Raw genomic sequence first — 27,058 nt, 5'->3', positions numbered from 1 at the left:
TTCATTTTTAGCTGCAGTGTTCTGGCACCTGGGGTATCACATGGAGGATGAAAGCTGGGTGGCTCAGAGGGAGAAATTTAAAAAGTGCGTGTGTGTGTGTGTGTGTGTGTGTGTGTGTGTGTGTGTGTGTGTGTGTGTGTGTGTGTGTGTGTGTTTCCCCTCGTTCAGTTCTCTCAGCCGTTTGGAGTTTTAACAGAGACTGATCGGATTCCAACTCAGCGCACCACCAAGATATGTCTGTTTATTTTTAACAGCAAAGACGCTGTTACGCACGTAGAAAACTTCCTCTTTTTTTTTTTTTTTTCCTGCCGAGTGTTCCTTTCAGCAGTCACTCTGCTCTGTGCTCTGCCCTGGCTTCTAGTGAAGCAATAATTAATGTGATAACAGAGGTTCTCTCTCTCTCTCTCTCTCTCTCTCTCTTTCTTTTCGTCTTTCTTCTGCCTCTTTTCTTCTGCCTCTTTTCTCTGGCACCCACCCACGCCCAGCGACTTTCTGCCAGCTTAGAGCAAACTTTGATATCAGGCTTAATGCGGTGCAGATTGAGGAGATACATTAATCAAATTTTCCTTCCTGATGTCAATGTGTGACTCATTAGCATGGAACTCACTTGAAAATGCCATTATTATTATTATTATTATTATTATTATCACTCTCCCTGTCTTTTACCCTCATCAGGTTAATGTGAAAATCAGTAGCTGTGACCACAATCTTATTACTTCATTGTCTTTCAGAGGAAGTCTGGATGTGTTTTTAAAAGGAGACGATCAATAAGAACCTGCCCCGAGAGGCTTGCTAGTTTAAACCAGGTGGGAAATAAAATTGCATTTAAATGTAGAAGTACCGATACTCCAGCCTTATTGCAGTTACTTTAAATGAAGCTCCAACGCTGCAGGGCAGCCGCTGCTTCAGTATTCAGGAGGGAAATGAGGAGAGATGAACAATAACAGAATAAAAGTGTGCTTTTAAGTACCATTTTTCTGAGACTCAGAGACCAACTGAAAGGAGTCCAGTTCAACCTGTGGATCATTTTTCTGCTGAAAGAGAAGATGCTTCTCCTGCAGAAGGTTCAACAACATCCTTCATTTGTCCTTTCTGTCCTTTTATTTCATGTTTTTGTGATGCATTTTATGATTTTTCTGTAGTGTGTCTGTGGTCTAAAACTTTTATAGCCTTCTGAACCAACTGTGACTTTATAATAAATCTAGAATGGTACAAACACCCGACCTGTTGGAAATAGTTAGTTACTCTAGTCACAGTTACTATTTGGTTGTACTAATGAAACACACAGCAGAATAAAATAGGGCAGCTTTGGCACATAAAATGCAAAGACCCTGAGGAAAATGAAAAGCTGATCTGCAACTTTAAGAGAAAATCAGCTCTCTGTTTGAAGATTGTATGCTAGTCTGTATTTGGTCTTAAAGTAAGCCTCCGCCCATGGCCGTGAATCCTTATTTAGTAGAAATGAATCCTGTTAGAGTTGTAAAATTTGCCCCAATCATGCGCCTCGGACGCACGGAAAGGCGTGCCTCAGATTGCGTTTAAATTTAAGTCTGTGCACTGTTGAAGGGCACATTTCGCTGTGGATTTATAGCTGGCTTGAGCATCCAGAGCACAACTTGATTTTTCTTTGGAGCTGGAGTTATTAAACTGACATTTCCACATCGGCTTTTTGTTGATTTGAACCGTGTTTTTGCACCTGGAGGACGGAATTGTGCCACATTGGAGCTTTCCCGGTGCGCGTCCATGGACGAGACAACAGACTATATCCACACGCGAGTTTCAGCCTCTTCCCTGAATGCTTGTCCTCGCGTGGCATGAGCGAGATATAAAGCTGGTGTATGTGCATCGGGAGTTTTTTTAAAATTTTTATAAATCGCTTAATCTACCGGTAAGATTGTAGTTGGTGAGTGGAGAGCCAGTGGCGGTGAGGCGTCCACCGCAGCGCGCACTAATCCCTCTGATGTGGATGTCTCTCACTTTGACAGTCTTTTTTTTTTTTTTTTTTATGGCTAAAGCCGGAGATTTCCTGCCGACTGGACACAGTTTGAGGAGTTAAAAGTTTTTTTTAAATTTTTTATTTTTTTTATTATTATTATTATTATTATTATTATTATTTGTGCTTAGAACGACTCTTTCCATCACGGTACCAATGATGACTGAGAACAGTGAGATGGAGAGCGACTCGCAGCTCCAGCGCTCTCCAAGCACCATGTCCATCCAACCGATGACATCCAAGGCAAGTACCCACAGTTTAAAGTGTTGTTCCGTCCATAAATGCACCCATCGTAATAACATGTCACACAGGCCATACGCTAATCTGTGTGTAACGAGTTGAAAGAAGAAACCCAGATTCAAAGTATGAACTTTACAGAGTAGTTAAAAGCAAAAACGATCTTTTCTTTAATGATTTGAACTGTAATGCTGCGGGTTTTTGCATTCCTCCACCTGTATTATTCCACCGGGTTATGTAATATTGATGGCAATACCTCACAAATGCAGTTGTATTAATCCTGACTGCGTCACTAGGTGTAACTTCGCACGTAAGGTCTGATGTCACACTGTCTCCCTCTGCCCCCCTCTCTCTCTCTCTCTCTTTCCAAATCCATTTCCTGCGCGCACGCACAAACACACAAACAGAGAGCGACACACACACACACACACACACACACACACACACACACACACACACACACACACACACACACACACACACACACACACACACACACACACACACACACACACACACACACAGTGTATGTTTAGAATTAATTCACAATCTGCATTTTAATGGCTGCTGGGCAAAAGTAATTTACATTAAAGTATGGTAATGAATAATACTTTTGTGTGTTTATAATTGCCTTTTTAGTGAATAGCTAAAAAATTTTTTAATCCACATACACACACTCATGTTTGTTTTAGGTAGGTAGGTAGGTAGGTATATACTTTATTAATCCCCGAGGGGAAATTCCAGCTGGAAATGCAATATGCATAAATGCCCACATTTGCTCATATGTGCATTATATGCCTGACGTCCACAACTGGATTCCTTTACTGTACGCTCTTGCCTGCCGCAGCCTCCAGTGCCCTGATAAAGTGTATATATGGTTTCATTTAATCTGTCGACTCATCTGTATAAACAAAGATTTCAATGGCTGGTCTCCAAGAGCAGGGAGGTGTAAAAGCTTTCTTAACCGAAGGGCGGTTGATTTATTAGACCGACTCGCTTGAAACAACTTTCCCTGAGTCGAGTCTTTGTCTCCACCCCGAGCCACTTCTCGCCACCCACGCGCAAACATACACACACACACACACACACACACACGACGTTTGACATGTTTGAAGCAAAAGTGACTCTCCTGCGCCGGCACAGTCAGATACTCCACCAGCCGACCGCCTCTGTGCTTCATCTAAATATTTTATATCCTCTCTGTGTGAAGCTTGAAAGTGGGCATTGTTCTGGTCCACCCCGATTCCCGACTCCTCGCCAGCTGCCACCAAAGAAAATTAGGCGAGATTCTGTTCCAAGCAGGACTGATTGGTATTCACATGATTCACAGCCTTGCTATGGTTTCACTACATATCGCAGCCTTTTACACCACAAACTCATCAGTGTGGTCATCTGCCTCGGAGCTCCTAATCGATTCAGGCTGCGCCGGTTGAATTCCAGGGCTTTGTCGTAAAATTGATTCACCATTAACCTACAGCCCTTGTAGTCCCCGAACTTCTTTTCAATGGGATTCAATAGCTTACTATTACTGCAGGGATCAATGCAAATTTGCAACCACAAGGAAGCTTGGAGGAGAGTACTATTGGCTTGGCTGTGATACACACAGGTGGTCCAAAGAGTGCAAATCATCCACAGTATCATTTCACCCATATCTATTTTAAACACTTCATCAAGACCAGTCCTAAAATAAATTTTTTAAAAACTCAGCCACAGGGTGTAATTTTTGAAGGAATCTAATCAGACACATAGTCATGTGTCCAAGAGGTTTTTTAATGAGACAAAGATGACGGGGAGAGAGAGGGAGGGACTCGTTAAAGATAACAGATGCTCCTTGAAATCCACCGGCAGCTAACTCCCCCATCGATGGATATTCCAAACCAAGAGCAGAGGAAAACAGCGCCGGAGGATTAAGAGGAGAGTAAGCATGGACTTCTTTTTTTTTTCTCCAAAGCCCAACAATGCACTGGTTTACTTCCTAAGGCTGGCAGAAATGTGAGCATTGGAGCAAACATTAAATGTTTGAGCAGCAATCATCAGCCAATCCTTGTTGAGAGCGGTTTGATGCTTTGGGAGTTGGTTTTTTTTTTCTGTCGTAGAAGAGCGCAGGTAAATGATGTTTTCTCCAAGATGACTACGTGAGACAATTTCTGAGCACAAAGACGTAAAATAACAGTCTGCACGCTTTCGGTTGATGGGCCAATTTGTCTGCTTGCCCACAGAGTGACGACAACGCCGCAATTCATCGTCGGGTGAACTTTGGATTCTTCGTCCAATCTTCCTAACGTGTTGGAGTGTTCGCACTTCGGAACAGCCGGCTCAGTGATCAAAGCTGCATGTTGACGCAGCTCTAAAATCTAAATTACACATCATCTCAAACCGTACAGTTTGTGGCCGAGTGCAGTTTTCACTCCGGTGTTTCGTTCTCACCCTTACAACACAAGGCATTTTTCCTCTGGCGTTTTTATTAGATAGAAATCCAAAAGCAGACACTGTAAGCAAACATGGGGGAATATAGAGCGGGGTACGCAGCTGGAAATGAAAAAGGTGTGCTGCAATCAGTCGGGGGCCTTGAACGCCTGTACACTTCTGATAGCTTTGAGAAAAACCGCAGACGCTATGAAGGTCCCTCTTAATCCATTTTTTTTAATAAAAGGAGGGAAAAGCCAATCCAATCTCATTCCAGCACCTCAAATAGTCGTTTTGTTGCAGCCGACCGGCATCCTTTGGTGTGTCTCACAAACAACGTGGTTAGATTTCAAGAAAAGATCCGGGTTTGGTTTAAAATAAGTTATTTTGCATGAACAATCTTACGAAAATACGAACGTACTCATAGAACTAAAGTTACGTCCAGTAACTACTAGTCGTTTACTTAGTTTCTGTTTCATTTCAACTCAGTTTGAGAGTCGCACATGCATTTTTCTGAAACTAAAAGTCACGCCAATTTGTCCGTTTCATGAAGGGCTGTGCGTCGCTCACACAGACAGCGCAGCCGTGGAGAAAGCAGACAGTTTTCAGATTGTTACTTGATGAACTACACTCCTTACGTGACTGTAAAATGCGCGCGGTAAAACCCTAAAGTTTGAGCTATCAACGGGCAAACCTCGACGTGGCGCTGCTGCAAACCAGACCAGAATATCGGCACGTCTTAAACGCACCCTACAAGTATCTACCAGAAGTAGTAAGGGTGCTAAAGTTAGCAGCTCTGCTGATCGAGCTAACGGTCCAACAGAACCGCCATGGTTATCCGCTCAGGGAGACACGCCGTCACAGACTTGAACAACGGTCTCCCAGGTGAAACCACACTCACACTTTTGATTTCTCTTCACATCTCGTTAACTATCGCTTTGTTTTTCTCCTCAGATGAAAGTGAGTACGACAGATTTGAGTGTCGTAAGCAGGGGAGTCGGTCAAAGAGGGGGGGGGGGTGGGGGCGAAGTGGGCCAAGGTCTTCAGTAATTAATGTAACACCTTTACTGCTGTGACGGTTATTGATGTGACACAACAAGGGAAGGTGTTAACAGCTTGAAATACTGGACACTAGAAAGCTACAGGAGCAAAGCAAATACGTCACACTCCTATTTCACCGAGTTCTCAATTAAACAATCCTTGAGAGTGAGTGAGTGAGTGAGTGAGTGAGTGTGTGAGTGTGTGTGTGTGTGTGTGTGTGTGCGTGTGTGTGTGTGTTTGTGTTTGTGTGTGAGCAGGCACATGATTGACTCTGTGTGTATGTGCATGTGTGACAGGAGCAGAATGGTGGAAGCAGCCTGTGATTATGCGTCTCTTATCTTGTATTCAAAGCGGGAATCTGCCAGGCTGCCGTGCATAATAAGAAATTTTTGTCAGCCCAGGAAATGTTGGGACACAAAACCACTCTACATTCCCTCCTTGTAAAGATAAAGACAGCTGTTTGCACACTTTGCTCAACGATTATATAGTTTTGTAGGATCTCCATCATTTTTGCTACTTCGTATTTCTCTATAATAAAAACCTTACCGCTGCCTTTTTACCTGTGGTTGGTTACAACTGTTGAAGCCACATAATGAAGATATCTCCAAATATATCATGTACCTGATACTTGAGGGTGACAATTTCCTTTCGAAACCACATATTCTGCTTCTGGCCTAGAATTAAAGTGAGTCAGGAGACTGTCTTTCAGAGCACAGTTACACCACACTTATCCTTCTTAAGGCGGAAATATCCTCACTTAGAACAAGGTCGGATTCTCTGACGTCTATCACGGCAAAAGGAAAAAAAATAAATTGCACTTACTTTTTTACAGAGCGACAAGCTGGCAGCAGTTAAAGTGGAAATTACAGGGACAGGAAGCAAAATGTTGCATTTTGAGGTCACACATTAATTCTGGTTTTGACTTTGATGCTGTTTATACGTGGTTTAAAAGGAGTAGATCTTTTGTTGTTTTTTAGTTGAACACTGAGCTGTCTCTACTAAAAGTGGTGCTACTGTTGCTAGTTTTAAAACAGTGGTTCTCAACTGGTGGGTCGGGACCCAAAAGCGTATCTGGGGGTCATTTTGAGTGGGTCGTGTAAGTTGCGCAAAAAAAAAAAAAAGGCAATTTATTTTAGAGTCTACAGAAGTTCTGCTGCGGTGCTTCAATTCTGGAGGATGTTTCCAATTCACGCAGTGCCCTTCAGTAACCATTCGCTGCCACCGTTGTCGTGACAATAATGAGCAAAACTAATGAAGTCACATTAGGAGCTAGCTCTCGTCTCAAGCTTCAGGATTAGAAAAGTTGTTATTTCATATTTCGTATTTCATACAGTTCCATTTACATCCTTGAAACTTCATGAGCGCTGACAGTTTGAACCTGGCGATGCAGCCGCCACCGAGACCATTTCAAATTCCAGGCTGTCTGACTTGATAGTGTATATTTAAACTGCACAGATGCTGATTAAAGACACGGCTGGAGTTTCTGGATTTCAATTTCTATTTGAAATGTTTTATACTGGGTGAATCATTTGAAAAAGCAGTCCACCGTAAATCATCACGGATGCAGGCTGTATTTGTCATCCGTCTCCCAGTGGGACCGAGCCTTTGTTGTTCAGTTTTGACCTCTGGACAGACTGGAGCATCCCATAAATATCTGAGACTGGCCTCATTAAATTTTGACAGAGGTAGAAAGAGCCACATATTTGAGTGAAATAAAAGTCCTATTATTGATTTATGACTGTTCAAAACCCCGCTGCCCTTCTGTGGAGCATTGATTTTGAACATTTGTGTTGGCTACATCCAGAAAGGCGGGGGGAGGTGGGAGGGGATGGGGCAGGAGGGAGGAGAGGGAGGGGGGAGGGGGGTTGGTCTGTGTGGATTGAAGATGTGACAATTATGGAATTTTACTGGTTTGCCGAGACAGCCGGTGCAGCAGTGAGGATGGTGCTACATGGAGAAGAGTGACTATGAAGGTGTGTGTAAATCTGGGCGATGTTATTCATTTTGCATGGCATTACAAGTCATTTACGAAAGACAAGAAAATCTTCAGAGACATATTGGCAAGCAAGACTTGGCCCAAAATGTGTCTTTCGGGAGAGGAGCAGATTACTGCTGTCGAAAGGCTTCATGTGCCAGAAGAACAGTTAGTGGAGGAATGACAGAAGACTAACCAGCCCTCTGTTACACTTCGCAGGCATTACCATGGAATCGCGGCAAATCAATAATACACATGGGACTCGATCGCACATCGAAAATACTATGTCATCTGCGGCATCGCATCGCTTCCCTCTGACTCATCTTCATCGATATCTGCAGCTCACCTGTCAAACAGATTAATGTGAGCTTGCGCACACGAATGTGCACTGATGCCCCGAATGCAGCGCGGTGTCCCACTGGCCTGGACTCAGGAGGATGAGGTTCTCGGCAATTGTTCAAATGGAGGCTAACCGGAATGCTTTTTCGAGCCGCACGCTGACAGATGATCAGATTAGCAGTAATTGAGATGTGCGCGCTATAGCTGGAGCCGTTATTACAGCACTCAACTGTTCTGATTGAGGGAGCTCGGCTCAAGACTGTGATCACGCTCGTTAAACATGAAACCAAAACAACTTTGTACTATTAATGTTAAAAATGCACACCACCACTTCATAAACAGTCTTTGTAAAGAGTCTTCACAAAGCGCTCATAAGTTGTAACAGTCTCTACTTATAATAAAGTTAATGCTTCATAGATCAGTAGTAAGACCATTTGGGTTGGCAGCAGTATAACCTGCTCGAGTACTTCAGGGCCCTAAACTTTAATACTTTTAGGGCAATGTCCGAATTGCTTTAGTACTATCTAGTATCAAAAAAATGTCTCTTGGTACCACATTTTGATGCCTGAACTACTTCCAGACTGACACGCTTTAAAAAGCTTTTGCTTGGGCGGCTCACCCTCTGTTTCAACTTTGGAAAGTAAAACTTGCGTTTGGGCGCCTTATTTCACTCTTCTTAAACTATTTTTTGACAACGTGCCTCACTGCCCGCTACCAGCTAGCATCTACCGCTGGGCATGTGAGGCATTTAGGAAACGTCATTAAATTGTAACATCTAACAACTTCATCCGAGGTGTTTACGGGACATAAAAATAACCTGGGTTAGACCCCCCCCCCCCCCCTAAAATGCATGAAAACTAAAGATTTCTACCATAAGGTTGGTTTATAATCCCTAAAAAGAGTTTTATAAAATTGGTATTCAAAAAAGTCTCCTTGAGAAAGCGCTATCAAAGTCAAGGCATCTATCCAGCGCTTCAATTCATCTTGATGATTTATTGGCGTGTTAAATCTCTTACGCTTCATTAATGACTTACTAACACGACTTACTGAAGACCATTAGAGGCTTGTTGCTACTTAATAAAATACAAATCAATTGTTTGTTGTGGTTATGATTTATGTAAGTGTCCTTGCTTTTTTTTTTTTTTAATCAGGCAATCATCTTTTCAATCAGACAACACACAAGAAAGCTAAACGGCACCAGAAACAAACACCGACTTCTCTGAAAAAGGTCTAATCAAAATCAGGAATCAAGAGGAGAGAACCACGGATACATGAGAGACACGCAGAGCACGTCTCCACACAACCCACGAACCGAGTCCTCTTATCTCCGAGCGTATATTCACAAGCAGCACTACAAACTGTGCATCCCCTGCAGCGGACAACGCGCGCGTTAAGTAGCTTATCTGCTGATATGTAGGTGAATGAAGGCCCGCAGTACACCGAGGATCTCGGAATATTCTGCCCAGAGGTAAAAAGTGCAAATCAGACCTTCATGCTCCGACTACATATGCTACATGTGCACTGAAGGAAGCCACTGAAGTGGTCCAAAGTGCAGATACTAACACCGTTCTGCACACACACACACAGAGCAGCATTGCAACGTGTCGTGTTCGTGCTCAACATGGCTCGTCCTCATTAGTGTAATCCGATGAAGGGAAATTTTACAAATGGAGATTTACAGGAAGCAGCAAGTGTGCAAAACGCGCACTCGGTTACACGCGTACACTTTTTGTTTCTCTTGCCCTACCGCCGCACAAACACACACAAACAAGACAAACTGTCTTCATTTCTTATTCCCAGCCACGCGGAGCTGTAAACAACATGTCCCTGTAAAGTGATTATGTTTGGCACTGAGCAGAACGAGCGCAGACAGACGCGTGTGTCTGTGGCCTACTGATGATCTGTCTGCGTCGATCCATTCTTCGACCACGCCCTCACGCTGCCTCTCGCTTGCCGCTGCGCGTCGGGGTAACAAATGGCCCGCCTGTCCTCCGGGAAACCGGCATCATCATCTGTACACGGAGGTGGAGGCGAAATGTCAGGAAAACGTGCATTTATCTAGCCAATCATTTCTAGGTGACTGCGAAGAACAGAGCTCACAGATGTGACGCTTGCTGACGTTTTGTCATCTGTATGGTGTTTTTTTTTTTTTTTTTTAAATGCAGCAGACGTGAGTCACTTGCCCTTCCTCCACACAAACACACACACTCACAAGACAAATGTGAGTCACTTCAGATGATTTGGTCTGAACAGCTTAGGAGATACATCGAGGACGGTAGTGTGCAGGTAGTCAGGGATATATGCAATGTTGTGGCTTAAGCGTGACAGTTTGATCCCGTGGGCTCGGTGCAAAACCTGTGGCGCAATCAATTGAGGCCAATGGGCAGGCTCCATCCGACTCCGAGCGCCGAGGATAGGCTGTTGATGGATGATAAGGCTGCGTAAACTCTCGCTGCGTTCGTCATCCCGACAGCCGCCCTGTCACCACGACCGAGGAAATGCCATCTACACACGGCAGTGTTTAATGTGTGACAGTGGGTGTTCTGAAAGAGAAAAAGGCTTATCTTGTTTAACCACGGGCCAAATGCACAAGCAGCCCCGCTAAATATGACCGTGACAAAGAACTGCTTGGTGTCACTGAAGGGAGCCAACAGGTAGCTTTGCTATTAATGTGTTGTTTCCTTATGAGGTGATATTGCATTTCATGAGTCACTCTCCTTCCCCGTGGTGTACAGATACGAGCAGAGCTTTGTTTCTGGATTGCGGGATATTGCTGGTGCTGTCCTGAGGGCATATTGGACATTTGTTATTGCTTATCTTGTGTTTATTCTTAGTGTACCCTCTTTTCTCTCTGTCTCCGTCAATGTGTGTGTGTTTGCAGCTTCACAGACTAAAACGCTCGCTGTCTTTCAAGACCATGATGCGCAGCAAGAGCGTGGAGAACTTCTTCCAGAGGTCCTACAGCGACGCTCGCCTGCCGCCGGATTTCATCACCGACCCTTCGCCTCCGTCTCCCCCTCTGCTGCCCGGCTCACCTCTCGTGGGCGACCGCTCACCGTCCATTTCGCCGTCTCTCAGCCCCAACCTTTCCATCTCCTCCCACTCGCCCTCCCTAAGCCTTTCCCCATCGCTGCCCACCAAGCCTCCGCAGCCACAGATTACCCACTGTTTCCAGGACCATGTCTTTCGGAAGCCCACCAATTGCCAGCACTGCAAACACATGATTGTGGGTAAGGTGCTCAATATTCTCTCCCAGGATTCTCTTCTTTTTTCTTTTTTTTTCAAGCCAAGCTTTAGCAGTTTTCACAGGATACCTTTGTTTCCATGGCTTTTCAGCGTGGCCAAACTGAAGAGCATTTTATAGAAGCTGCTGGTGCAGCCTTATAATTACTGTACAGATGAGAGAGCGGTATCAGTCTTGTACTTGGGGTCTTGCATATATGGCGCCCATTTGGAGCGTTGGTTGTTCACATCCTCAGAAATGAATGCGAGGTGTTTGTAAAATGCAATGTGCACGTGAACAGTCGGGTCAGGGGCAGTGCGGACACGGTCTGGGATCAGTAGGCACAAAAAAGAAGCGACCACAATGGCGGAAAGTTTTGAAGACAAGTTGACCAAGTCCGCAGTTATCTGCATATGTATGATGTGTCACTGCAGCCGCAAAGTGACAAATATTCTTGCCAAAATAGCTGCCGTGAGATCAGAACCATTTCAAAAAAATTGCCGCGCGAACCTACAGAGCTAATCTGGAAACAACTCCGCGAGTATTATGTCCGTGCTCGGTGGAAAATGTTGGAAAAATGGAGTGGGGACAGTGTTGATAGCATGTTTCGCCCGCCAGTTATCAGAGTTCTGAGCTGAATGAACAAGTGTCACTCATCAGTCCACTGACATCCATTTTTCACATCCATGAAACAAATGGAACTTTTCAAATAATCTCACCGTACTGCCTGATTGTTTTTTTTTAATCTATTTAAAAAAAAAAAAAAAAAAAAACATTTGATTGAAACTGGACTGCATGTCTTCGGTGCTGCTCCGCTGCAGATGTCTGACTGCTCTTATCTCTAATTTGCCACTTCTAGGAGCTACTAGCCACGAGAATTTCTGCTAAATCTACTTCCTGTCATTACGATTGATTACAGACTCCAACCTGCTCCCCCGTGTTTATGCCTGTGCAGTTTTTTGCGTGCGTCGTGGGTTTATTTATGCAACGCATCACCTCGTTCTCAGCTGTACTCCTCCGCAGTACCAAAACAAAGTCTCGCCTTTGTCTCCTTGAAACCAGTGTTTTTCACCGAGACGCCCAATTTGTTTGATTGCTGTTCCTGTTCCTTCGCAGACCTGTCGAAGTGATTCCCATCTACAGCAACTTTCAAAATCAAGTCATTTTTGGTTCGTCGAATAAAAACGGACTCAAAGCTGCAATCATGAAAAACACACCGGCCAGAGAATTTCTCATTAGATGACAAAACGAGGAGAAAACAGCTTGATCCTCTTGAGACTTTCATTACTCAAATACTTGAAAACAGAGACAGAAAAGCAGGATGACTCGATGCCAAATCAATAATGACTGAAATATCTCCAGCTGGTTTCCAATCTCTGCAGGTTGATTCGGAAGAGAAGCTGTTGATTATGAAGCTGTTAGTGTCAGCTCCGCCAGCAGCGCCAGCTTGATAAAACTTGGACGGGGCTTCATTACACTTTCTACCTGAGCAAACAGAAACCTGCTCATTCGATTCCAAGCCCACACTGTTCGTTAGCACTTCCTGCCTGTGGATCCGCCGCCTGCTATGTTTTTATACCTCCACGCCACCGACAGCCGTTGGCCTTATGTTTTCAGCCCGTCCGTCCGTCTGTCCGTCCCGGTCTTTAGGATGTGATTTCTCAGGAACGCCTCGAGGGAATTTCTTCAAATTTGGCACAAAACGGGAACTTGGACTCACGGATGAAGTGGTTAAATTTTCGTAGATCACTGCGACCTCACATCCAATCCATCCGATTCTCATTAACACAAAATCTTAAGGATCGTTTTTAAGGAAATTTCTTAAAATCAACCCCACACGTTCACTTGGACAGAAGGATGAACTGATCACTTGCCTGTGGCCAATTCATACATCAAACAAGACAAAATTTCACACAAATATCTAATAGGATAAATTGCAGTGATGATATTTTATATCGTAAAGGTTAAAGGTCAGCTGCAACATCATAATGTTCTGCAACAACACTTGTTTTTCCATTATTCAAGAACATAACTCATGACAACATAACTAATAAGGGGAGATTGCGACTATATTTTACATTCGGTCAGACACTGAATTGGTGACTAATCTTGAGTGTCCACCTTGAAATTCTGCTGATTTAATAGCTCTTCTGAACATTTCAGAATTTGTAGCGTTTTTGCTGCAACATCCCTATTTGAAGCATCTGTCTACTGTCACGGCAACAACCTATTGGCCAAGCGTGTACCATGTACGATGTGGTCTTTACCACGTATAATATAAGAGTCTGGGACAGGTGTAGATGTCAACTGAAACGTGACTGGTACGAGGAGGCGCACAACCGCAAGTCTCTTTTTGTAGATGCTTCTCTGTCTGTGTTCTCTCACACTCATCTGTGTCCCTCTGTAGGAAACTCCAAACAGGCTCTGCGGTGTAAAACTTGCAAGATGGCTGCTCACCTGTGGTGCACCTCAGAACTATCACAGCAGCCGTGTCATGGGAAGGTGCGTACACACACACACACACACACACACACACACACACACACACACACACACACACACACACACACACACACACACACACACACACACACACACACACACACACACACACACACACACACACACACACACACACACACACACACACACACACACACACACAGAATTTGATGTTGGAAAAATTGGCAGTTTGTCTGCCACCGACTGAAACCGAGGTTTACGCCACTTTTCATGCGTAATCTGTTGAGTTGATTGTTTCCTTAATCTGGCGAGATCTTTGGAAATAGAAACAATTTCACTTCCACTTCCTGGTGAAGAATTTTTTTTTTTTTTTGTCTGCAAGTGTCAGAAATGAAAAAATAACAAGATACACGCAGTGCAGTTTTCACAAACAGCTGTTTACACTACTATTTGTTTTGTTTACTTTCGGTCAAACTCAAAAATCAAAAGTTAAATGATTCCTGTAAAAATCAAGTTTCTTTGAAATGTACGGGGATTTTGCACAAGTTGCTTCAATTTTTGTGTAACTCCTTGTTTTCTCTTTACAATGGAGGTGGAGATTGCAGTTAGTTATCATGACCCACAGAGGCACAGTATTAACGGGAAATGTACAAGGTTGAACGAAACTGAAATCATCATTTCAATGTTTTTTTTTTTTTTAAATATGAGGTTACCTTAAGGAAATAGTTCAACAGCCAGCAGGCAAATAGCATAGCAAGGCGCCAACACTGGAAACGGGGACAAACAGTAAAAACTTTCAAAGGCAATTTTTTGTGTTAAATCCATAAGAAATAGTTTGGCAACTAATCCCCTGTCAAACGGGAAAATGTACAGATTAAACAAAGATATGAGGTTTTTAGTCAGTGAGCCTTAGAGATGCTTTTTGTTCCTAAACAACAGTCAGGCTAGCTGTTTCCCCTTGTTTTTCTTTATGAAGTGTATTTCTCAAAACATTGATTTATTCCTTGAAGTGTGTCCCACACAGTGATGAAGAGAAAACAAAACAAATCCCATAGACGGAGATACTTTTTTTTTTTTAATCAGGATATGCTTTCTGTGCCTCTGTTCATCAAACAACACAAGATGTACCCAGACACTTTTCGTAGCCAAATTACCCAAACGGTTTGGACTGCAATCATCATTTGAAAACCTCAGCAGAAACACTGTTACCGTGGTAACAGTATTGCAAACCTGGATTGGTTGCACTTAATTTAATGCGCTTAGTGGAACAGTTTTAAGTACAACGTTGAGGTAAAAAAGAACAACAACAACAAAAAACAAACCCACTGGTGCATCATGTAACTGCATGTAACCATGCACCGCATCAACACACAGGCTCACACACAGAAACACTCCTGACCTGCAGGCAAAGTCTGCGTTACTCAGTGTTCTCGCAGCTTAAGGTCAAACTCGGGCAAAACACAAATGCATATGGTAAAGTCTGTTTTCGGTCTGTGTAGAGTATGAAGAGATGCGAAGTGCTGATGCCGCTGAAACAAAGCCTTTAATCACATCAACTCCCATGTGGGGCCAAAAACAAGAGAGGATCCAGATTTGTAACGTCATATTTAGCTGTTTAAAATGGCTTCATAGTTGAACTTTTTCACTATCCCTTACGATGATAAATGTTATTTCAGGACAATACCGTGGTTTTGCATTGTGGGATTGTTAGTCAAAATTCATTTGATCCTATAAACACACAATTTTTCTTTCCATTGTTGGACTTTGTGCGTTTTAACCCTGGCTCAAGGACAATGGCAGAAGGTGAGTGCGAGGCACTAGGCAGTAAATTGGGAATGATTTCAGACAGAGCTTTTGTGTTTATCCTCCAGTGAGGGGCAGAGGACATTAGCATGCAGCAAGAGGCGAGACCTTCTGAGAGCCACTTGGAAAATTTTAAGAGCGCCATGTTGAAGAGGGCTCAGTATAGTTTGGCAACGGTGCACAAACGGAGAGCGGGAGGGGAATAATGAGGGCAGCGAGAGGTCAAACATCACCAGTCCAGAGCCAGGACCTCTTTATAGGAGCACAAGGTACCACTTATTACCTTTGACCCCAAGTTTCGACACACTGATATGGGCTGAAATACACACTGTGTTTAATTCATTCACGTGCACACAGAGTCACACGTCCACATCTGTGTCTGAACCATGTGCGCAGAGGTCGAGTGAATTTATTATTCACAATTAGCAGCAAAGAGAGCGCGCATGCTTCAGTCTGTGACTCCATTTGCCAGGTAGGAGCTCGTCTCTGGCAGCAGGTGCAGCACTCACATGCGCTCACATGTGTGTCTTGATGCCTTTCCGAGCCAGTCATTTTCGTACGACTCCATTCATTTCATAAAAGCGCTCCGAAGAGCAATTTTCCTACCAGCTGAGTCAATAAACAGTAAGAAATGGAAGTTGGGGAAGAAAAAAAATACAAATAAATCCTTCAGCTTTGTGCTTTCCTCCATCAGGCTGGAGCATTCAAGAGAAACTTCAGCTCGCCAATGCTCGTCAATGACCAATTGGCCGTCGTCAAGGAAGTTCAGCCGAGCCAGGGTGAGCATATTCTCAGCGCCTTTGTGTGTGTACGAGTGAGTGCGCTGCTTTGTTTGTGTCCCTGTGCTTTTGTTGTTGTGATGTTGCTCTTGTCAAGCCTTTTGGGTTTATTTTTAGATTTCTGTGTGCTTGCGTGTGTGCACTGTAATAAAACCAGAATTGTCTCCATCTCAACTGACAACCGAGGAGCATGAAGTGGAAAAAGATAAAGAGGAAGAACAAATTCAGCTTTCTCTTGGAGGCTGATGGATGGTCTGCACCATGAAAGTATGTGGATAAATATTTATAAGTTCTAATGTTTATGTTTTTTTATATCTCTGTTTATGATTTGCCTTGGACTGGTGGAGGGTATTGACTTATTGTCAGACGGTTTGTGTGTTTAAAAGCTTCATAAACATTGAAATGCTGCCTACATTCAGATTGCTATGAGCTCTAACTTGCTCTCAGCATCCTAACATCCACCAACATTTCACACAGATAATCTTCCAAATAAAATCATAAACACATATCACATTTTTATTCAGTGAAATACAATTATAAAAGCAAATAAATGAGACATTTTCTTGTCATTTTGTATTTTATTTGGTCTATTCGTAAAAAAAAAAAAACATACTAAAGGCGAAAATGTGATGGCGCAAGCTGAATTTGTTCTTCCTGTCTTCATCATTTCTGAAGGATGGCTTATTTTCCTTTGTCATACTTTAGCTAGAACACCTGCTTGGTGATACAGTATGCTTGGCTGAATCGGGGTTAGCGCCTCATACTGTCACCTCCTTGTACTCTTCATGAATCAGGGTGCAATTAACCTAAAGCTCCATCATCACCTCGAGCTCGGCGGCACGATGCCTGGGACTCTGCCAGGGCCAGCTGAGACTGCAACCTGCCAAACTCACAATCGCACATAGCAGAGTGTCCTCATAATTATGCTAACAAAAGGCTCGGTGAAACACTGCGCTCGTGTTTTATGCACATTAGTATCAGACAGCAATTTTCACAATGCATTTACTTACAAACCCTGTAATTTCCCATCAACACCCTTTTGGCAATCATTTACTGCCTCATGTTAAAGCTCACTTATGACAGTGAGAGTCTCATAGCTGCAGGGGAGAAGTACAAAGCAGTTAAAAGTCTAAGTTGCAATCTTGCAATGATAATTAAAATCTGATTACCAACCAGATGAGACATCGTGCACAAAGAATTATGGTGCAACTGTAAAGTGGCAAAGTGCCGACCGCCCAGTGGGAAAATACCCCTCAACGCATGTCAATCTGGGAACATCCCACGAGGATTTTTCTTTTTTATGGACTTCCTTCGCTCCATTTAATCCCTTCGTTGATTTATACGGATATTGATGAGATTGTTTGTTACTTTTCTGTAATCTTTCTGCAGTAATAAAGCCGATTTTCTCAGAAACGTTCCCAAACAGGAACTCTTCAGAATTTCCAGCTGCCTGAACGCACAATTATTTCTCTGTTTAGACAAGTACAACATCTATTTTAGGGCGTAGTTATGGTTAAATAAGGAAAAGGACAACAAATGAGGAATTTTTCTTCAGGCTCTAAAAAGAAACCTGAAGGTCAGCTGAAAAAGAATCATTTGTGTGGAGCAGACGACTACAGAGACTCTGGGCACTGCTTTCTATTGTTTACTCTTCTGCAGTTAATTGCTCTTTGCAGAACTACCTCTTTCAATATAAAGTTTCTAGAGTCAATACAAAGAGCTTTATCACCTCTAAATACTTGGAATAATCCCTCTAAATAAAGCCTTGCCGACGAATTCCTGTTTTTAGGTTTCCTGTTGAATATTTCTGACGAGAGCAGGGAGGCAGCGACTTCAATACGATTCTGCAAATCAATATGACTTCATCCGACACACACACACACGCACACGCACACACACACACACACACACACGCGCGCGCGCGACACAGCACATCTGGTCCTGCAGAAAAATCCTTTTGCCCTCCGCTCGACTCGTGCTGAGCTGGATCTGAAAGGAGCAGAAAATCTAATTCCTAACTTCAGAACTTTTGCGATAGCACCGAGCACCGCATAAAATGTAGCAATGAAGACTTGCAGAGGATTTCCATATTTTAAATCTCATCTCTTATGCCCTTTCTACCCAAACTGCAACTCCAGATACATTACAGCTATTAAACTAAGACACATCTCTTGCCAATGAGTAAATGTATAAATAAATCAAAGCGTGTAGATTTATTAGAAAGTATTGATGTCTTCTTAAGTTTTGGCGTCTGTTCTCTCTCAGATCTAAAGTGGGTCACTTTGGTCCAGGACTGACTCCGTTACTCGGGTTATATTTAACCTGGTTCCTCCAGATTGGCACTGGCACAATAATTCAAGAAGTACAGTGTATCCGCAGCATGTAGTCCTAATTATGGCGTGAATGGAGCCGAGTCTCCGGGTGAATAATTTACGTGTGTTTCTTCAAATGAGTCGTGAATAAGCGCATGTGAGTCTGATGAATGTGTGTGTGTGGTTTCAGAGGCTGCGCGGACGCGTGTAGATCCCGTGTATGCCGCCTTGCGCTACGGGACGTCCTTGGCGCAGATGAGCCGCTCCAGTTTTGGCAGTTTGTCAGAATCACCAACACGCAGCTTGGTATGACATCATCACCCCGCGGGTGGGGGGTTAGAGGACGGCCCAATCCTGTGTGTGGAAGACACACACAAAGTTTTCACGACACTAGTCCATTGCCCAATATACTTAATAAGTAGTCAATAATAATAGTTAGTGAAAAAAGTTTTCACACATTTATTAATGGTTATTACATAATGTTTTCTAGATCAGCTATGAGCAATTAACAAGAACAACCTTTGGGTTGCCTGACTGTGGAAAATCCACCTTCAACATGACACTGTATTTGTATTTTTAGCTATCTCTGAATTCATTTAAAAAGACTCCTCCAATGGCCAGTCTGACCGCCTACACTCTGGAAAACCGTAATCCTTCCTCTGTAAATGGTCCCACATCTGACAGTGGTTCCAAAACTCAACAATTCACCGACACATATTTGCCAGAATTGGCTGGATAACATGAAAGATGATGATGAGGATTTAACTTCAAAGGGAAAGTTTGACATTTTGGAGAAAAAAAAAGCTAATGCAGTCACTTCACAGCAAATATGAAGCAACAGCCAAGATGTGGTTATCTAAAACCGTCACACAGAGCCATTTATCCCCTCTGAAGTTCTATTGTCAACATGTTATATCTGTTTATTCACGCGAGAGTGATATAAATCTTCTCATTTGACTTGCGTCGATACCAGCAGGTCAAACAACGGAGACATACGTCTGCGTTTAGGCCTCCGCTAACATGTACACTTCTAGCAAAACAAATACAAATCTTAATATCACATTCGGTTCGAAAACATTGAGTCCTCTATACCTGACATCAATGTAACAGCTCAGCGAAAAAAAAAAAAAACTTGAAATAAACATACTGAATAATTCAGAGCAGAAAGAGGAAGAAAGAATTCCACTATCAAATGCGTCCTCTGACAGCCTGGTGCTAACATTTAATTGTTTCCTCTCCGTTTCCTTCTTTAAGGGGGAGGGAGGTGAGGAGAGACAGTGCAGCATGGAGGAAGAGATAACTCAGGAGACAGGGGGTAAACACTGCATGCATTTGGATTTTTGCATACGTCCGTGCCTACGTGTGTCTCTGCCTGCCGTGTGTTTACCTGTGCATGACCGTTTGAGTGTGAGAGAGATTTACTGTGCGTATCTGATTGGACACAGGCGTGTGGGGGGTTCGCGAGCCCCGGCACCTTCTTAACAAACATTTTCTCGCCTGCCTTGCAGACCTCGTCGTCCCCGAGGTGGAGATGGAGAAGGAGCCAGACGAGGCCGGCGAGCCGGCTCAGACTGCCGCGGAGGAGAGCGGCTCGAAGGTACTGCTCCGCTCAATCTACCCGTGCGGACTGTCGCCGCTTGTTGGTTTACTCCTAAAATGTGTATTTCTGTCCGACCCCTCCCCCCCCTGTTGTCTAGGTGCCCAAACGCATTGAAGTCCACTCCATCCACACCTATGTAGCGCTCTTCAAGTTTCTCCCTCAGGAACAGAATGACCTGGAACTACAGTGAGTAAAAAAAACAGACGCGCTGACCACATGCGAGTATTTCTATGTACCATGTGTGTGCGTTTTTCTTTTTTTGTGTGTTTTTGTCCGCGTTTGTGTCCTTCCCTGTGATTTGCCCCAACTGTTGTTCCCGCAGGATGAAAATGTCCCCACTATCTGCAGAGGACGGTGCCGGGGCGCCCTTAAGGACGACTAATTATAAACACAGAGCCCATCACTGTCCCCCACGTAGAGCTAGAGACTGAGCTGTGTGCCCAGCAGGGGAGAGGATAAAGACACGGAATAAGTGATAGATGAAAGGGAGGACAGACCCAAGGGGAAGTGGCACCGAGCTGAAGATAATCAGAGAGAGGATGGGAGAAACAGAGAGAGGAAGCAAAGTGCACACGCTGAGGTGAAAGCTCTATAAGATGAAGGAAGAGGAAAGAGAAAAAGAGGGTAGTAAAATTAGGGCAGGATCTGTGTGTGTGTGTGTGTGTGTGTGTGTGTGTGTGTGTGTGTGTGTGTGTGTGTGTGTGTGTGTGTGTGTGTGTGTGTGTGTGTGTGTGTGTGTGTGTGTGTGTGTGAAGGTGTTTTTGTGAGTGCATAGACGGGGACAGCTTTCTCAAAGGTAGATCCGTGGGACTCTTAATGACCATCTGTGCTTGAACTTTAAAAGGTGTGCGCAACCCAGATGTTCAAGTTACCAAATAATGCCGATTTTGAAGGGACCAGAATCGGACTCCATAGTTATCTAATGAGTGTTTTAAATATTTGGAGAGGTGGAAGAGAACCGGGGAGGGATTTCAGACGGTGATAAAGGTTTAGGTTCAACAGAGATTACGGGAGGAGCGAGGGGAGATGCCAGTCAAGCACCACAGTCCTGAGGAGAGGTCTAATCAGGCGACACAAGTGGCAACACCTGGTCGTGCAACTGGTGTGGACGAACGACGCATCTGCTGTGAAGAGGACTCTCGACATGAAGCGGGTTTGCAGGTGTTGGGGTTTCATTTGGAGCGAATTTAGCAGTTTTTTTTTCCTACTTGCTTTTGCTTCGAGTGTGAAGTCGTTGTAAAGTAAGCTAGGTGCAGCGTTATTTGTAGATTTCTGTCGGACCAAGCAGCAGCTCTTCTCAAAATTATAGATTCTGAGGGATTCATACTTTTTCGCAAAGAAACCTCAGAAAATCTAAATCATTAGATACAGTTGAGTCGGGAAGTATAAAACTTTATACACATGTCAAAATGTTAAGTTAGACTCACCATCCATCTTTGGAGGATTATAAAAGTGCTTTTTTTTTTCCCTGCCATCGAGCAAAACCGCTGTTCCCTCGGACATCAGTCAAAGTCGGCTAATCCCACTGTTGGACGTGTCCCTTAAAGTTTGACTCCAGAAACCTAAAAATATGCGCCGCATTTGTCTAAGTCAGCGTGAATCCTAAAAATGACATTCCCATAACAATCTCTCCATTTAAACTATACTCCTGTGAGCGAGCTGAGCAGGGTTGTTGTCCTCGTCACCTCAGAAACATCACGTGCAAACCGCATGTCTGCGTGCGAGTCGTGATCATATAGGGCAGTGGGGAGCGCAGACACCCAGGAGACTCCACGTAGAAAGAAGAAGTGCAACTGGGACAGCGTTCCTCCCCGTGGATCTGGGACAGAGAGTGCGCTGTGTGCGGGTGCAGCAAAGTCTCATCAGAAACCGGTGGCGTCATTAGCATGCAGGCCAGGTTGGCTGCAGACGAGACTCAGCCCTTCACCGCCGCAGCAGCCGCTGCCGGAGTCGTATTTCATGTGGACCTCATGACTCTGGTGTCAGCTGCTCCGTCACCTCTGCAGAGGGACACGAAGACTTGCTCACATTTTAACCTCCACAGCTTTGTAACCACGGGCGCTCCAGCTTTCTGTGGCAGTTAGATAATGTTATCTTTTGTGTTTGCACTCAGACTCCCCCACCCCAACCCCCCACCTTTTTTTTTTTTTTTTTTCTTCCGCTGCTGCTCTCTCCACCCTCCCTCCATCCACCCTTCCTCATCTTCCCATCATGTATCCCTCTCTTGTCTCCCTATCTCTCCCCCTTCATGCAATCTTTTTTTTCCATCTTGTCTTATCTCCTGTAGTCCCGGCGATCGAGTGCAGGTCACCGACGACTCTAATGAGGAGTGGTGGAAGGTGGGTAATAAATCGTGTGTGTGTGTGTGTGTGTGTGTGTGTGTCTGTTGGTGTGTACTTGTTTTCATGTGTGCATAATGTGCATTTGAGTGGGTGTGCATGCGTTTACTGTGCGCATGTGTTGATTGAAGTCTTTAAATCGAGCCTTTAGCCCCGACAGTAACACCTGCTCCATTTTTGCTTATCATAAACAGGCAGGCAGCCACGGACAGAAATAGAACACAATTTCCTCTGAAAATTACCAAAAGAGTTCAACATAATGAACTAGACTAGTTTTGCAGCCTCAAAGAGCTCTTTATTGAGTCTGTAATGAGCTTCACTCGCTCCCAAAGGAAATAAATGTGCATCTGTGCGTACGCCTGAGTGTGCTTGAGTCACAGCAAAAGAAAGATGCATCCAGACTTAACTAAAGAGCAGAGACGGTATATAATCTATTAGCAGACCAGTGCTTAGTAGGACAGATTTAGCCTAAAGTGGAGCAGCAGTCAGTAAGCACCTCCAATCCACACATGCTTTTCAAGGAATCTTTAAATTATGTATAATTTGTGAATCATCTGTTCATTACTTATGCATAGTTTGTGAAACACTTCAATAAACACATCAACACCTGAGGCAGAAGGTGATAAACAGTGAAATATTGCAGCGTACTGAGGTCTACTGAAACATCAACACTTTTCACTGGCAAAGAGGGAATAATCTGTTACTATGGTTTTCGTTTGAACGCATGAAAAACACGTGACATTTGAGTAGTCATTTCTGGTTTGCACTCATTTGTGTAATTCGAGTTTTCTGCCTTTTTCCGCAGGCCCAACAATTTGTCACAGCATTAAACTGAACTGTGATGAAAAGGGTTGTTTCTCTCATTCTCTATTCATACTGGGATGGCAACAAAGATGCCTCCTTGATTCAACAACTGAAACAGAGGACAACAGCTTAAAAGTTTCTAGCCTCTCATGACTACAGGGAATAATTATCAGCCATCACATCAAACAGTCCATCTCCTTTGACAAACAAATCAAAACAAATATGAGGACACACACACACACACACACACACACACACACACACACACACACACACACACACACACACACACACACACACACACACACACAACACACACACACACACACACACACACAGTCCCTCCGTGTCCTCCGCACAAAGATTAAAAATATCTTTCAGTGTGAAGTCAAACAACTGTGATCGCCACGTAGACTGTGAAAAACAGACGTAGCCTCGGTGTCACCCATAAGTTTCCTGAAGAGCTGTTTTGAAGCCCAGTTCTACCAGGCTGTAAACATATTTATTTGTGGTTTAGAGTTTGGCATCTTAACATGGGGAGTCTTTCAGGATTGACTCTTTGTTCGCGCCAGCGTCAAGTGGCCACTTGAGGAATTGCAGTTTTTGTCACTTCCACGTCGTCGGTTGTATTTTGCAGCCTTTGAGGCTGCCGCTTGCGTAGCCATTGTGGCATCTAGATACGGTTCAAATGGTGACTGACTGAACTGCTGTCGTGCGTCCTTCAGGGTAAAAGTGGGGACAGAGTGGGCTTTTTCCCTGCCAACTTTGTGCAGAGGGTCCGGCCGGGAGAGAGAGTGTGGCGGGTCGTCCAGGGTGTTCCCGGCAACCGAGAGAGAGGACTCATGGCGGTGAAGGAATCTCAGGTAAACCGATATCAGCGCAAAGGCTTTGAGAATTATTCAGTTCTCTTATACTCTGTGTATGTGTACCTTTAACCCTTAAAAGGGCCGTACTGACGAGTCACCGTGCTTAGTTTGTGGTGATAAGGTTTCGGTCATCTATTCGTGGAACTTGTCCTGCGTAGCGTTGCAGGACGCTTGAGCCAAACCCAGCACACGCTGGGCGAGAGGCGGGGTACATCCTGGTCAGAGGATGATCAAAGGATTGGCACAGAAACAATGCATGTGTTGCTGTAAACAAGGCTTAGCATTTACAGACGTTCAGCAAGAAAACACACCAATGTTTGGAAAAGGGCAGTGTCACTTTAAATCATTTTACACACACCCAAAGCTTGCGTTTCCTGCTGCAAGAAGACACTGAGCACTAACACTGTAGTTTATAGGTTTCTCTCTAGCAAAGGTCTGAAAACAGGGCAACTTATATTCCGTCTCTTTCTTTAAGATCTGCGTGGGGAAGCGAGAAGACGGCGATGTGTTCGTGAAGCTGAGCAGTGGGAAAAAGAAAGGACTGGTCCCGGCCGACTCCTTGGAGGAGATCTGAACCGCCATCCTTCCGGTTTCTACTTCTCCCAGGGACGCAGCCATCATCAAACTAGCACCACCACCCAACAACAACCCCCCCACCCCCCCCCACGCCCCCCCCCACCTCCCCCGACCCCTCACCATCTGCCCCTGGCAAAAACTAAAGTCCTGTCAACCAAAACCGAAAATAAACACTTCTGCAGAGATCTGGAACCACAGCCATCTATAAACAACCGGTTTCCTGTTGAAGTGGTTGACCGTGCGCCTTTTAATCGAGTGCACAGTTATGCAGTAATCCTGCTGTTAGAAGGGGAACTGTGTCTCAACAGTCAAGTGTCGCTGTAAGGTTTCAAACTCAATAAATCAATGTTTAATTAGACAAAGCGTGCACAAGTCCAAAATGCTTTAAAACGTGTGCTGGATGGCAGCTCAGATTTAGTTTTTCTTCATCAAAAGAGACGTCTAGCAACGTGGGAGGAGGCTGAATCCTGTCATGCAGCATGATGCTTCTGTCAGTGTCCTTTTCTTGTTTCTACCCACTCTGTGTGTCTCATCCCTATCTCGCGCATTTCAGGGTCTTCGCCCTGGGGACTGATATGAGCTTCAAGTAGACTTCTACAAAACAAGAGGCATTTGCCAAGAAACAACCACTGCCAGCCGTGGAGAGCTACTGCCATTCAGACGCACGGCAGAATCGGATGAAAGGAGTACGCACGATCTGAAAATACTCAGCGAGCGTCGGGCTGAGTTATAACTGCACTCCCCGATTTGAGAGTGCAGAAAGGAGAAGATTTTCAAAAGGAAAATTTGAGGCTCTGAGGATCTTTTTCACAGGAAACTCAAATCCTGTTTTTCCCTGACTTTTTTTTTTTTTTTTCCCAATTCAAAATAATTGAAACATTCTGCAAAAATGTTTTAGCATCTTTTAATTTCTGGCATGAAATGACCTGACGAACCCCACGTTTCTAATAAAGACTCAACTAATGTTTCAACACTTTTCGACAAAACAAGAACTTGAACTCGCAGGGATCACTGGAGAAAAAAAACTTCTTTTCATTTTTGTGTTTAGCATATTCTAGTTGAATACATTTTGGTGTAATGTGTCTGTTGACTACTGAGATGCAGCGGTGATTGTCTGGGGTCTATATTTTGTCGCGTTATTGTTGAAGGCACAAATGAGGCAGAAGAAATCAAAGGTAGGAGGGATGAAACTTGGGAGTGCCTCTGGGGGAAAAAAAAAAAAAAATGGTCGTTTGGGAGCACCGAGCAAGAAAAAAAAAAAAAAAAACATCTTCCAAGAATAGACGTTTCAAAGCGGCAAGAATACGATCTCCCCTTTTTACATGGAGGAGCTCGGCGGGCCGTAGAAGGGGTTTGGTTTCGGCAGAGACCTGCTGAAGAGCCGCAACGGGTGTTTGCAAGGCATTTGAAGTGGAGTTGGAGTTCAGCGGAGCTCAAACAGCGAGAGACAAACGGCAACCAGTCCGCCTGAAAAACAACAACACAACGGGGATCTTTCTGACCATGACAAGGAGTCTGAGTTACACTGACAGCCTCGAGGACGCGGGGAAACAGGAGGAGGCGGCGGAGCGTTATGAGTCAGCATGCATTGCAGGTAGTGCTGCACCCGTGGGTGCACGAGTCATCATTGATCAAATGTCAGCCTGTCGTCTCCATCTTCCACTCCCCGTTTGGGCCTCTCCTGTCATTAATGTGACTGGTCAGCTCTGACTTAAAATTAAGACTTTTTTTTTTTTTTTTTTTTTTTTTCTTGTCTGACAATTTAGACTTCTACTGATTCGTTTATTCATTACTTATTTAATAAACGTTATGCATTTCCTTGTTTCGGAGAGGAAGAAGCACACATTTTTTTCTTGTGGAAGATCAGGAACATGAAGAAAATGTAGAACTAAAGTTCAGAACGCATCATTAGAGTGATGAATTATTAAATTATTTCGCTCATTTGTCTTTTTTTAGAGCACAACGAACTGGCTAATATGATCCTTTTTAGTCTACGTTTCATATGTGAATGCCTGTAGAGGCCGTGACAAATAAGCTTCCCTTCTTGTGATAACAGGAATAGCACTTTATTTTGTGTCATCTGGATAAGTTGTGATTCTGTTGAGGTATCTTCTTCATAGTCATTTCTGTTGTAGTCAACACTCCTTTAACAGCAACTTCACTTTTTCATGGAGCTCCTCAGTCGATGGGCTCGATGGTTTGTCTTTGTTTGTCCGAGAGACAGCAGCGTAAACAGCACGACGGTCCCGGAGAAATGTGGCGTCAGATCATAACTGGATACAACCCATGTAAACACCTTGTT

At 44.0% G+C, this 27,058-nt stretch overlaps 1 protein-coding gene across 4 annotated transcripts; it reads left to right on the top strand.

Moving 5' to 3' along the window:
- Positions 1–1,536: 1,536 nt before the first annotated feature.
- LOC138626999 (SH3 and cysteine-rich domain-containing protein 2-like) lies at positions 1,537–25,989 on the top strand. Of its 4 annotated transcripts, none has more exons than XM_069709029.1 (11): positions 1,537–2,236; positions 10,873–11,221; positions 13,622–13,716; positions 16,175–16,259; positions 18,762–18,877; positions 19,826–19,886; positions 20,080–20,168; positions 20,269–20,357; positions 22,459–22,510; positions 24,040–24,177; positions 24,656–25,989. In XM_069709029.1, the coding sequence occupies exons 1-11, from the start codon at positions 2,150–2,152 to the stop codon at positions 24,752–24,754; spliced, it is 1,260 nt and encodes a 419-aa protein (XP_069565130.1). In that variant the 5' UTR covers positions 1,537–2,149; the 3' UTR covers positions 24,755–25,989. The 4 variants fall into 4 exon arrangements, with proteins under 4 accessions (XP_069565130.1, XP_069565133.1, XP_069565132.1 ...); XM_069709031.1 differs by lacking the exon at positions 1,537–2,236 and adding an exon at positions 4,070–4,336; XM_069709033.1 differs by lacking the exon at positions 1,537–2,236 and adding an exon at positions 10,594–10,645.
- Positions 25,990–27,058: the final 1,069 nt, after the last annotated feature.

This window comes from Brachyistius frenatus, unplaced genomic scaffold (genome assembly GCF_029030835.1).
Source record: "Brachyistius frenatus isolate BFR_SWC_R1_liver_20210118 unplaced genomic scaffold, ASM2903083v1 Contig_80, whole genome shotgun sequence".
In the NCBI taxonomy this organism is placed as follows: domain Eukaryota; kingdom Metazoa; phylum Chordata; class Actinopteri; family Embiotocidae; genus Brachyistius; species Brachyistius frenatus.
This window is presented reverse-complemented; position numbering and strand designations above follow the sequence as displayed.

Bases quoted from the DNA above. Each gene is read 5' to 3' on its own strand.
- LOC138626999 (XM_069709029.1), top strand. From the start codon at position 2,150: ATGATGACTGAGAACAGTGAGATGGAGAGCGACTCGCAGCTCCAGCGC. The intron at 13,717-16,174 runs GTGCGTACACAC...TTCCTCCATCAG, and splicing joins AGCAGCCGTGTCATGGGAAG to GCTGGAGCATTCAAGAGAAA. The intron at 16,260-18,761 runs GTGAGCATATTC...GTGTGGTTTCAG, and splicing joins GGAAGTTCAGCCGAGCCAGG to AGGCTGCGCGGACGCGTGTA.